This window comes from Leopardus geoffroyi, chromosome B2 (assembly GCF_018350155.1).
Source record: "Leopardus geoffroyi isolate Oge1 chromosome B2, O.geoffroyi_Oge1_pat1.0, whole genome shotgun sequence".
Lineage (NCBI taxonomy): Eukaryota > Metazoa > Chordata > Mammalia > Carnivora > Felidae > Leopardus > Leopardus geoffroyi.
Genome location: NC_059332.1, coordinates 136,142,587 through 136,155,093, shown reverse-complemented (window position 1 = coordinate 136,155,093; position 12,507 = coordinate 136,142,587). Strand labels below are relative to the sequence as shown.

The window sequence follows — 12,507 nt, the reverse complement described above, 5'->3', positions numbered from 1 at the left end:
CCCAATTTAGTACCTTTCCACATTGTTTCTGCCTAGGGCCTGCTTCTAGAACGTATTTTGATTCACTGAGGGCGGATGACTTACTCCCCTCTCATGGAAGACGCCTTGAGAATATTAAAAGTCCTTTGAAAACAAGTTACCTCTGTGACAGATTGTTTTTTGTTGGTGTGTGGGGACCTAATAAAGGATTTTCAGATGGGGTTTCCAGCAGTAGCACGGAATAAAACACGGAGGGAATCTTTCAATGGGAACAACTAAAATGCTAGATTAAAAAAAAGAATGTGAAGTATTGTTGAGCCTCCAGACATAAAAAGTTCTGTGGAATCAATTATTAAGCACAGGAAGAATGGGATGTACACACATGTCAAAAAGTAGAGAGGATAGGAGCGCCTGGGTGGCTAAGTCAGTTAAGCTCCCAACTTTGGCTCAGGTCATGATCTCACGGACCGTGGGTTTCAGCCCTGCGTTGGGCTCTGTGCTGTCAGCTCAGAGCCTGGAGTTTGCCTCAGATTCTGTGTTTCCCTCTCTCTCTCTCTCTCCCCCACTCATACACACACACACACACACACACACACTCAGCTCAGAGCCTGGAGTTTGCCTCAGATTCTGTGTTTCCCTCTCTCTCTCTCTCTCCCCCACTCATACACACACACACACACACACACACACACACACTCTCTCTCTCTCTCTCTCTTTCTCTCTCTCAAAAATAAACATTGAAGAAAAATTAAAAAAAAAAAAGTACAGAGGATTAACAAAACAAAAGACTAACAAAATTGATGGCACTCTGGTAAGACTTTTTTTAAAAAAAAAAGGAATGAAAATATATTATAACTACACAGCTGGAGACAGAATTAATAATATACCATGACCAACTTTATACCAACACACTTGAAAACAGAGGGGAATTCACACACATATAATGTTTATTAGAACTCCCTTAAGAGAAGTCTAAGATGTTGTAGTCATTTAAAAAATTAAATCTGTAGTTAAAAATCTGCCCCTCACCGATAAGCCACAAGCCTATACATGGTTACCGGTGAATTCTTGCCATCTTTGTATAAACAGATTATTCTAATGTTATAGGATCCCTTATAGAGTACATAAAACAGAAGGAATCCTACTCATTTTAGTTTACATGGCTGACATCTCACTCAAAAATATGGATGCAAAGATCCTACTTAAAATATTGGGAAACCGATACGCAAAATTCAGTTGTTGATGAGAAAGATAATATATTCCCAAGTTAGATTTATTCTAGGAAAGTAGGTTCACTTCATGTTTGAAAGTGAAGCAACATAATTGGTAATATTAATAGATCAAAGAGGAAAGCCGTATCACCTCAAAGGGCGGAGAGAATTGTTGAACATTTCTTTAGGGTAAAAACTTGGCAAACTAGGAACAGCAGTCAATTTCCTTAGTTTGATAAGAATAATATACTACCAATCTATAGAAAAATCACAGTTAATGATGACGTATTAAACGTGTTCTATTTCAGATGAGGAATAAGAAAAGGATGCCACTCCTATTTAATACTGCGTTGCAACCACAAAGACCTGCTTAGTGTGATAAGAAAAAAAGGATAAAGATTAGAAAGGAAGAAACAGAACTGTCATTATTTTCAGTTATGCGTGCCCACACAGAACTCTAAAGCATCTACAGGTAAACAAGGCCAACTAGTAAGACAATTTTAAAGTCACAGAGACGGCTGGACAGCATGGTGACCACGGTTAAGAATACTGTATTGCATGCTTGAAAGTGGCTGGAGCTTAAAAGCCCTCTGTGCAAGAAACTTTTTGTACCTGTGCATGGCGACAGCTGTTAACTAGACTTGTGATCCTTTTGTGACACATGCACACGTCCAATCGTTCTGTTTTACGCCTATAATGAATATACGGTTAGATGTCCATTGTACCTTACTTTTAAAAAAAGAAGATTTAGAAAGGGCACTGGATGTAAAAGCAATATAAAAGAATCTGGGAGGGGTGTGTTAAACGAAAATATAAAGTACGCAGTAACAAATGCACAAAAAGAAAGAGAAGCCCTTTGTGGAATAAACTGTCAATTGTTATTAAAAGACACTTAAAAAGACCTAAACCAATAGAAGTAGCTTGGATGGGAACTTGTCAGATACCGCTAATCTCCTGATATAATTGATGCTATTCTAATGAAAATCCTAAAAAGATTCTTGATGCAACTTTATGAGCTAATTCTAAAATACATCTGGAAAGTGAAAAGGACCGATCCCAGGCCAGGTGTGCAAGAAGAGATAGAACAACCTGGAGGAGTTTGCCACAATGGCTATCTGTGCAGCACAGGCACAATTATAGGTAAATAGACCAGCAGAACGGAGGAGACATCCCAGAAAAAGACCTACACCTGTATGGAGAACCAATTTATCACAAAGTAGGCTTGAATGATAAGAAAGGAGGGACTGTTTAAATAAACAGCACTAGGCCAACTGGTTATTCATATAAAAAAAAAAAAAGGGGAAATTAGATATGCCGATTGCACCGTATATGAAAATCAGTAGCAACGGGCGTGTTGGTTCATTTCAGGCGTCAGCTTGAGGCACAGGGTGTTCAGATACTTGGTCGAACATTATCCCGAGTGTTCCTGCGGGGTGTTTTGGACTCTGAGTAAAGCAGATTCCCCCGAAGCCCCAACAAGGTGCCGTGTCATGTGGGTAGGCTGTATCCCATCAGCTAAAGGCCCTAATAGAGCAAAAAGATTCCGTGGTAGAAAAATTCTCCAGCAGACCGCCTTCAGAATACGTCTGGACCTGCGACACCAGCCCTCCTGAGTCTGCAGCCTGTTGAACCACCATGTAGATTTCGAACTTGCCAGCCTCCATAGATGTGTGAGCCAGTTCCTTATAATCAATCTCTCTTTATGTAAATACACATTGTATTACTTCTTAATACAATATGTTTAAAGAATTCATTGCAAAGGGATAGCTAGGTCCGTAAGCATAAAAACGTTATACTAAAAATACTATACAGTGAATTGCACTGGAATGGTCAGCACTTTGGAAGACAGGATATGAATTTTAAATAATTGGGGCTAAAATGGGCAAGTTCGAGGGTCACAGGATTTTCCACTGCACAAATTATGGAAAAAAAACAAGCTGAATAAACATAAGAGGCCGCCATGGTTATTTGTATAATGATATCCAAAGGAAGTAGAAATTATAATGGCTCAAAAACATTACCACAGAGTTGTCTCAAATAAGAAGGAAAGACACTGACATGGATAATAGAGAGTATAGGATTAAGGAAATGAAAGCTCATTTATTATTCAGTTGTTGAAAACATTTCCTGGATGCAGATTATGCCAGGCATTAGGGATACGTAAATTAGTAAGACACAGTCCCTAATCTCAAGGGATTCACAGTTGAGAAGGGAGATGCATATATAGACGTTCATAAAACAACGTGATGCAGAAGGCTCTTCTGGAGCCTCAGGAGGGGGATATGAAGCTTCGCCAGGCTTCCCGAGCCTTTTCTTTAATCATCATCCACCCGGATCTGTGCCTACTGGGCTTGAGCCCTGTCACCCTCACTGGCATGGAGCCATGATGGGAGCAGCAGAGGTACAAAACGATTAAGGTTAGAGGACAATGCCACCACTACAAAACAAGCACATACATTAAGATGAACTAAAACAGGATGATACATCGCGTACACAATTTTTATAGGACAGATACGAGAGTGTGGAAAAACCCTAGACTAAAACTCAAGAGACCTTGAGTCTGATCAGTCCCCTAACCAGAAGGATGATACCAAGCAAATCACTGAATCCTTCTGGTACCTCAGTAACTTCATCTTTACAAACACTGAACCAGACTTAGACAATCCTGAAGCCCTTCCCAGTCTTAAAGCCCTTCGATTTTATGATGTCCAGGGTGCAAAACAGGGAGGGAGAATTTCAAATGTATATTATAGGAGGTAGAAGTTGTTTTTTTGAAAATGGAAATTGGTATACAGATTCAGAATCTCAAGTGAAGGAGTCACGGTAGTGATAAATGGTGTTTTGAGCCAAATGAGAATTCCTTAGGATCTACTGCTTAATGACGCATGTTGCGCCCATCTCGCATTTGAATTAATGACGGAGCTTTGGGCTAAAATGGACTACGTAAGTGGCGTTACCAGTGGATTTGGGATTCCTGTTTACCCTTCATTAATGTTCAGCTCTGCCTGGTGGACAGAGAAGGGAGTTTGGATCTAAGACTCAGGCTTCAGATCTGGCTCTCTGCAGATAGATAACGTCAGCCTCTCCTAGGACAAAGACTTGCTAAAATGGTTACACAATGCACATCACAGATGCGTTTCACGATGGCAAACCTGTCATTCGTTCTTGCCACATAATAATGATTACGTGACCTCTGTATACACGGGATTACCGATTAAGAAATCAGCTTTGGTACTTTGTCTGATATAACCGCAGTATAAATGATGAAGACACCCTGACCTATTTTACTTCAAAGATAATTACTCAGGATAACATTTCATATTCTCCCTTTGGGAAAAAAAAAAAAAAAACTTAAACATGAAAAAAAGAAAAACATTATGTCTTTACTACAGAAAAGAAAAAATTTTCTTTTGTGGGTGAATTCTGCATATAAGATAGGTTAATGTCAAAAGTCTGTGAAAATGTGGAAACAGGGTGTGTTTTCCAAACAAAGCTCTTGTAGAAATAATCCAGTGCCGTAACAGAGCGGTAAAGTGAAATCAGAATAAACAGAAACAGAAGGAAAACAGTTCCAGATGAAATCTGATGAGACCCTGCATCAGTGAACCAAAAAACTATCTGCACGAACACTGAAAAACCACCCGCAAAAGCAATTATTCCTCATCCTTATGTTCCCTGCTCAGAACAAGAGGCTGTATCGTCTCATTACACCCTGGGGTTATAAAATGTTGACCTGAGCTTCAGATATAAATCTTGGGACCAAAAAGCGGTTACATTATGCTCCTTTCCAAACTACGGCTCAGCAACGTCTTTGGGAGCATCATCCTTTACTTGAACTTACGAAACGATCAGGGCCCCATAACGGTGATTTGCTGTTTAAGGAAACGGCGGTTACGAAGCAGGTTTTGAAGGTTTCAGACGCTAGAGTCAGCCTCATCTTCGTTCTGGAATGCGTTTCACTACGAAGGAAGTTGGGGACTTACGCTCGGGCCGCCTCCATGCATCTTCAGAGCCCGCACGGTGGCCACCAACACCACCACGTTGGGCACCAAGCCGGACGCTCGACACTTGATGTTGAAAAATTTCTCCATTCCAATATCAGCACCAAAGCCGGCTTCAGTTACTGTGGGGAATCAAGGTGGAGACTTGCTATCATTGTCTCACAACAAGAGCAGGTTTTAGTTTTCAGCAATTGTTGGCTGTGACTCAGGCTCAAAGGACAGTTTAAACCCCAACACGTCCAGTGGCATTGTTTCTTGTTCATACGCAGCGGTAGGCTGATTTTCCCATAGTCACAGAAGACGTTCCCCCCTTCCCTACCTTCTCTAAAGAGACGGCTCTCTACTCAGCTTTATACCGCGGTGCCTTAAGGATTCACCGCCAGGGCCAAAAGTCTTTTTCCACTATGCACACTCATGGCAACGTGTTTCTGACCACAGATGGGATTGCCAGCTTTTTAATCGGGTTCCAAATTGTATCAAGGGACATTGCTAGCATGATTAGCATTAGAAGATCCTTTCTTGCTTTTTAAAAAAAAATTTTTTTTTTAATGTTTATTTTTGAGAGAGGGGCAGAGTATGAGTGTGGGAGGGGCAGAGAGAGAGAGGGAGGGAAACAGCAGAGTCCAAAGAAGGCTCTAGGCTCTGACCCGTCAGCACAGAGCCCGACGCAGGGCTGAAACCCACAAACCATGAGATCATGACCTGAGTCCAAATCGGACGCTTAACCAGCTGAGTCACCCAGGCGTCTCCCTTTCTTACTTTTTATAACACGCATAGAATCACTTATTTAGTACCACCATTGTTTCATGTTTGTTGTGTCATTTTTGTTGCTTGATGAAATTCAAGTTAGTAGAGTGGGTTAAGAAGATGAATCATCAGGCTTGATAAAATAGCATCTGTAGTCCATAACCCCAGGGGACACTCCTCGGCCCCCAAATTGCTAGAAAAGTTACCGCGGAGGTAGCTGGGAGAGTGCCTGACACTGCTTTCCCAGGTGATACTCCTGACTGCCGAGCGGTCAACGGCACACAGCATCGTTACTACACGCAAAGGACAGCTGTACGACGGGCAAGGGCACCAGCACCACCAGGGGCTTATCAGACACACAGAATCCCACACCTAGTGAATCACGATAAGCATTTTACCAAGATCCCCAGGTGAGATGAATGCCCATGAAGATTTGAGAAGCACACACTAGGAAAAGAATAATATCAATGTATGAATTATACACGACATATTGACAGTCATTATGTCAAGGCCGTCATTTATGGCAGAGATAGGAACCTGCAGGAAAACAAACTTACCAAGATACAATCACACCATTTGAAATGTGCATCACTGAAGATCTCTGTCTCGAGCATTCGCTAAACGCACACGTTTTAACAAGAATCAAGGAAAAAAAATCGTGACGTGTCACATAGAATTTCAAATTCTAAAGACATCAACCCATCGTTCTAATTCTTTGTGGCTTCCTTTAAGTGCTTCATATTCCTGTATAGATTTTATAGAATAAGGAGACTTTTGTAGTTTGCTCCTTTAAAATGTTCAGACGTTTCTCGCAGTACTACAAACATTCAGAATTTATGATACTACGTGGCAGCTTTTAATTTTGTTAGGTTGATGTATGAAGATTTACAAAACTGTTCCCCCTGTTATTAGACATGTGGGTTGCTTCCAATATAAATAATGATGGAAAATATCTGTGCATATGAGATTTAACCTCTTTCACATTATATTCTTGGAAGAAATTCCCAAGGGTTGAGAGCACGGTGCCAGAGGATATAAAAAATTTTTATGACTGTTGATATGCTTTTGACAAATTGAAAAATATTTCTTTAAAAATATTCAATTTGGAGTGAACGTAGCTAGAAAGTCAGTTTTTCCCTTATTGTGTTTTCTTTGAATAAGCAATGTAGCAGAACAAGTTAAAGAAGTGAAAGGCATTCCTCTTTACACACTGTTCGGGGCAATTCTAGTGATCTGATTAGTGGGGGTCTAAACAGAGGAGATCGCGGACAGTAACAGTCCCATCTCAGTGGTATCCCGGGTGAAACCAGTGGTGATGGTAGCATGGGAGTGGCACAGAGGACTCCAGAAGAGGGATGTTCAGTTCATTTTGTCAAAGGTCATGACAGAGTGGGCTCCCAGGAGGCGAAAGATGACCATACTACTGTTGGATGAGACAGACCGTATCCAGAATCCCTCCCAACTGTGCCTATGAGCTGTCAATTACACAGTGACCGTCAAAAAATGAACGCTGGTCAGTGAGTTAACCGATTGGAGTCTCAATGTCTTCATTTGACCTGTTGGGAATCAAGTGAGATGGCAATGCAAAGTACTCAGTGACTGCTTTTCGGGGCACGGTGGGGGCTCACAAAAATGGTCTGCTTCATTATCACCAAGAGCCCAATTCTCCCACTTGCTAGAAGTCATATTCAATTGTTAAGCATTTGTCGGATTCCTGCTATGTCCAGGCATTATGCTCCGGGTAGTGGCCCAGGAATAGGGTCCCGAAACCTGGTCCAGCCCTCCAGGGACCTGGGTGGAGAGACTCCCCACTATTGGACAGGAGAGTAAGGGGGACCCGATGCATGGGGAAGGATGGAAGTTGTGTGGCGGGTTTGGAAAATGGTGTCCATGGAATCAGGCTTTCGGGGACAAGAGGATTTCTCCAGGCAGAGAAATAAGGAGCTGGGGGTGGGGGAAGGAGAGGGAGAGGGGAGTGAAGGGGTTCACAGGTAAAGGAGAAAGCAAGAGCAGAAATCATCCTGTCAAGACGAAGGGAAATGATCCACGACGACTACAGAAGTCCGTTACCTCACCCCACGCGACCTGTTCTCCGGTGTGATCCGTTACGAGGAGGAGGGATGTAAGTGACAGAGTTTCGTGTGTGTGTTTTTGTTACAATGCTGTGATATCTGAAAAACTGCTTAATGTTGCCCGGCGCAGTGTTTGATCCAGCGGTCTCTCAGTCTTTCCAACTGGATGCCCATTTCCACTGGTAGCTCCCCTAGGAGACTGAGCTCCACGAGGACAGGGGCCAAGTCTGTCTGAGAGACCGACACTGCTGGACATACACTGGGCACCGGATGACTTGTGTACGTCTCTAAGACAAATTAAAGGGAGTGGGTTCAGATGCTGTGTCTCCCCCCTCTCTGCCCCTCCCCTGCTTGCGCTCTCTCTCGTAAGTAAATAAACGTTTAAAAAAAAAAAAAAAGCGAGCAGCAGGATTGCAAAGTTTTAAGACCCTTGGTCACAATGTCATGCTTCCCTTTTTGCTTTATAGTAGCAGAAGTTTTAATGCAAGGTGTAAATGTCCTGTCTGACAAAGACATGACCGTCGCAAATGTCGACACAGGTTAGCTAAGCTTAATTTCATATTTTATGAGGCAAATTGAAAAAAAAAAAGGTAACAAAAAAACCTGCAATGAGGGAAGGAAACAGGATGCAGTAATAAAAGTCCAGGGGCCGTGGCTTCCAAATGCAAGGGAAATATGGAGGCAAATAATGTGCAGAAAACAGAAGAACGTGCCAGATTCTCATGCTTGGGAGCCTGTTCTGAAATACTGCATGGAATCATTTCTGTTGTTTGTTTTCAGATATCAGGCTGCTAAGGAAAACAGTATGGAAAAAGTGTGCTATGCACAATTACCGATCGCCAAAATAAGGACGACTTAGTAATGTTTCATCAACAGGTATCAGCTTGGAAGTGCACAGTGTGGAGTGTTGTGTATCTGTGTCTTGTGTCTCAGTGGGTCTTGCCATGAGCAGGGGACAAGCCACTCTCCCTGGCAGGTTCTATTTCCTAGACACTTCCTGAGAATTATCTACAGAGCACCTGTAAGTTAAGTTTTCCTAGTGATCTCAAATAAGCGATTTGGTCACTTATCACATTTGCTGCTTTTGATAAATTGCAAAAGAGATACACTGAAGAATGACTTAGGGTTGGTTTTAATATCGACCTGTTCTTGAGTCATGAAGCAAACACACTATGATTTAGCATTCCTGAAAAGCACGTAATCTTCTGAAAGCCGCATATTTAAAAAGGCTCCCAAGAAAATGTTTGCACATGCCACAACAATTATTTGTCTTGGCAATCTCTTTTTTTGGGGCGGGGGATGGTCACAGATGTTCAACTTATGACATGAAGGAAAACAGGAAACTGACTGATACTCTTACTGTGTAAGCACAGAAGCTGTTAGATAGTGATTTTATAGCATGGCTTGACTCAACTTTATAACCCATAATCTGCCCAGAAAGGAAGTGTTGGTGGGTCTGGGCTTGGAAGGGACTAGCTATTTGGACAAAAACGGTTAGTGCTTTCACAGGGAACAGAGCTCAGGGTTCAATGGGAGAGTAAAAGCCAATACTGGACAACCAGGCGGCTGGATTCCCATGCTGCCCTGCGAGGGCACCCGACTCACATTGTACAAACCAAACAGAAACGACGACAACAAAACCCTTCTGGCGGGCACGTATCGTATCTATGAAATTCGTGAATGAGGCAGAGAGAGGATTTTCGTATGTCAATATATTCCATCGTGGGTCGGATCTGCAGTGCACAATGCATAGAAGAAAACCTTAATCACAATTAGGACTGAGATAAGCAAGCACCAATCAGCTAACTTACTTAAAAAAAAAAAAAAGGTATTGATGTCATCACCTCCTCCTAGGTGGGACCTAAAACTTACGGATTCATAAAATTCTAGAGCTAGGAGGGAACTAACCTCCTCTGGGCCGTATGTGCCCGGCAAGTGACGTTCCTGAGGGAAGAGCCCACTGTGGTGTCCCAGGTCCCTCTGATCCACAGCTCAGAGCTCTCCTTTCTGCACTACACGCTCTCTGCTACTTGGCATTCTATTCAAAAACACTTTGGATTAAACACATCCATCTCAGAATTAAACCTCCCTTTTTCCCATTCAACAATTACTGAACCTCTATTCCTTTGTGTGGCTCTTAAGCAGTCATGTATGGACACGTCTTCATTTAGTGAGGAAACATTTTTAACATGACAAAGATCGGGAATATTAACTAATTACCTAATTAAAAAGGTGTATCGTTCCAACCTTTTCCTTTTTTACTTTTTCTTCCTTGAATTCCTTTTGGTATTTGAAAAACTTTTATTCATTTATTTATGCAATAAGCTTGAATTCAATGTTTTTTCCGTTTATTCGTTTTTGATATAGAGACATGGCATGAGTCAGTGAGGGGCAGAGAGAGAGAGAGAGAGACAGAGGGAGACACAGAATCTGAAGCAGGCTCCAGGCTCCGAGCTGTCAGCACAGAGCCCGACGTGGGGCTCGAACTCACAGACTGCGAGATCATGACCTGAGCTGAAGTCAGACGCTTAACCGACTGAGCCACCCAGGCGCCCCTTGAATTAGATTCTGTTTTGCATTTACTTCTGAATGATCTCATGCTTTGGTACGTTTTCTGAACCCATTTCTATGGAATCACAAACTTGGCTGGTAGATCAGTGGTTCTCTAATGGGGGTGGACTCTACCCCCCCCCCCCCATGGGACTTTTGGGAAAGTCTGCAGCATCTTGTAGGCAGAGGCCAGGGATGCCTCCAAACATCCTACAAAGCACAGGATAGTCCCTCACCTTCTCACCCTCCAAAAAAACCCAAAGGTGGAATTATCCACCAAAATAACAACAGAGTTTGATAGTGCTACGGTTCAAGCATGACAATGGCGCCTTGCACTTTCTAGATACTCTTCCTGAGCACGTTACAAATGCATTAGATGCCAGAATAAAAGATTATACAAAATTATTACACCAATAATACCCTTACATGCCATAAATTCCTGAAATACGATGACCGCAGTACAAACTCTATGTGTTTGCTACAACGTGGCAGTTTCTGGAGACGAAAAGTACAGCACCTCACTGGGTGACTGCTGTACGAACCTCATAAGAAGGGAGGGATGGACAGAAAAAAATCAGTTTGTAGCAATGGTCAGTCTTACTGCTGAAGACCAACATCTATGATGGGGAAAGCTATTCTAATTAAAGACCGGGCACCAGGGCTACTTCCTAAGTACCGCCGACGTGCCAGGCGACGTTCTAGACGTCCTCTGTCTCGTTTCGTTCTTCAACACCTAGGAGGGACCCTTACCTGCCACATCCGGCCTGTGAGGCTATGGATCAACAGTTCTTCCCAAGCTCACACAGCTCTACAGGATGGAGCTTGGGTTGAAAGCGAGGCCCACGTGACTGCAGTCCTAGGCCGGTGTCCCCGCCCCTGCCACCTTGTCAATGAGCCAACTCACGATGCAGCATGGAAAGTGGCGCTGCCACCAAGAATCTTGACACCTCGTACTTCAATATTTTGGTACGTGGAACGCCGTTATCTTCATAAATTCTCTTCCTGAGCTCTGACAGGGGTGTCCCGACTTGTTTTCTTTTTTTTTTTAATTTTTTTTTTTTCAACGTTTATTTATTTTGGGGACAGAGAGAGGCAGAGCATGAATGGGGGAGGGGCAGAGAGAGAGGGAGACACAGAATCGGAAACAGGCTCCAGGCTCCGAGCCATCAGCCCAGAGCCTGACGCGGGGCTCGAACTCACGGACCGCGAGATCGTGACCTGGCTGAAGTCGGACGCTTAACCGACTGCGCCACCCAGGCGCCCCGCCGACTTGTTTTCTAGGTGCGGTAAGAATTCCTGCTGTGACAACCGAAAGCGTGTAATGGGGAGTCTTCACCATTATGACATGCGTTTCTTTCTTTTTTCAATGGAATTCATCGGTTTGTTTTCTCTCTTGGGGCAAATGGTCTAGGAATTACGAATCACAAGCCTCTCTCAGTTTTTGGTCTGTGTGCCAACAGTGCGAAGTCCTGGGAAGCAGCAGGGTGGGAGCAAGGAAAGAGCTCTGAGGGAGAAGCAGCTCCCTGGACCAGTTTCACTGCGTTTGGTACCCAATGCAGCACAGGCTACAGGCAGAGAACACGTGTTCGGGCACCGGGCCTCCCGAGAACCAAATGCTCACTTTCCACTGGGTGAGTCAAGTCTAGACTTGACTTCCCAGCCTCCTCCAGCCAGGCATCTCATTTTTGCTTTTACCTTGGGGAAACTCGTCCTTGGACTCTGAGACAGAGTGAAACGGAGGCACCAAGATCATTTCTCCCTAAGTATCTGGCTACTTGATGCGCCTGAGGTCACAAGAATTGCTAATGGGATTTCCATCTGCGTTGTAACTAAGGGGTCCTTTATTCCATGTGTGCTCAGAAGATTAGAACTTTCAGATTTCAGAGCCAATTCACAACAGCAGTAATTTCTCTATGATAAAGGCGGCCCCACAGGTATCAAATAAAT

General features: G+C 43.2%; 1 protein-coding gene across 3 annotated transcripts in view; it reads right to left on the bottom strand.

Annotated features, from left to right (window-relative positions):
* Positions 1-12,507, bottom strand: part of MTHFD1L (methylenetetrahydrofolate dehydrogenase (NADP+ dependent) 1 like) — a 188,006-nt gene that overhangs the window by 74,261 nt on the left and 101,238 nt on the right. For all 3 annotated transcript variants that reach the window (XR_006717646.1, XM_045500021.1, XM_045500022.1), the window contains exon 21: positions 5,174-5,313. Coding sequence is in view for 2 of the 3 variants with exons in the window: in XM_045500021.1 (XP_045355977.1) it covers positions 5,174-5,313 (140 nt within the window). In the remaining variant the exon portion in view is untranslated. The remainder of the gene's footprint in view (positions 1-5,173; positions 5,314-12,507) is intronic.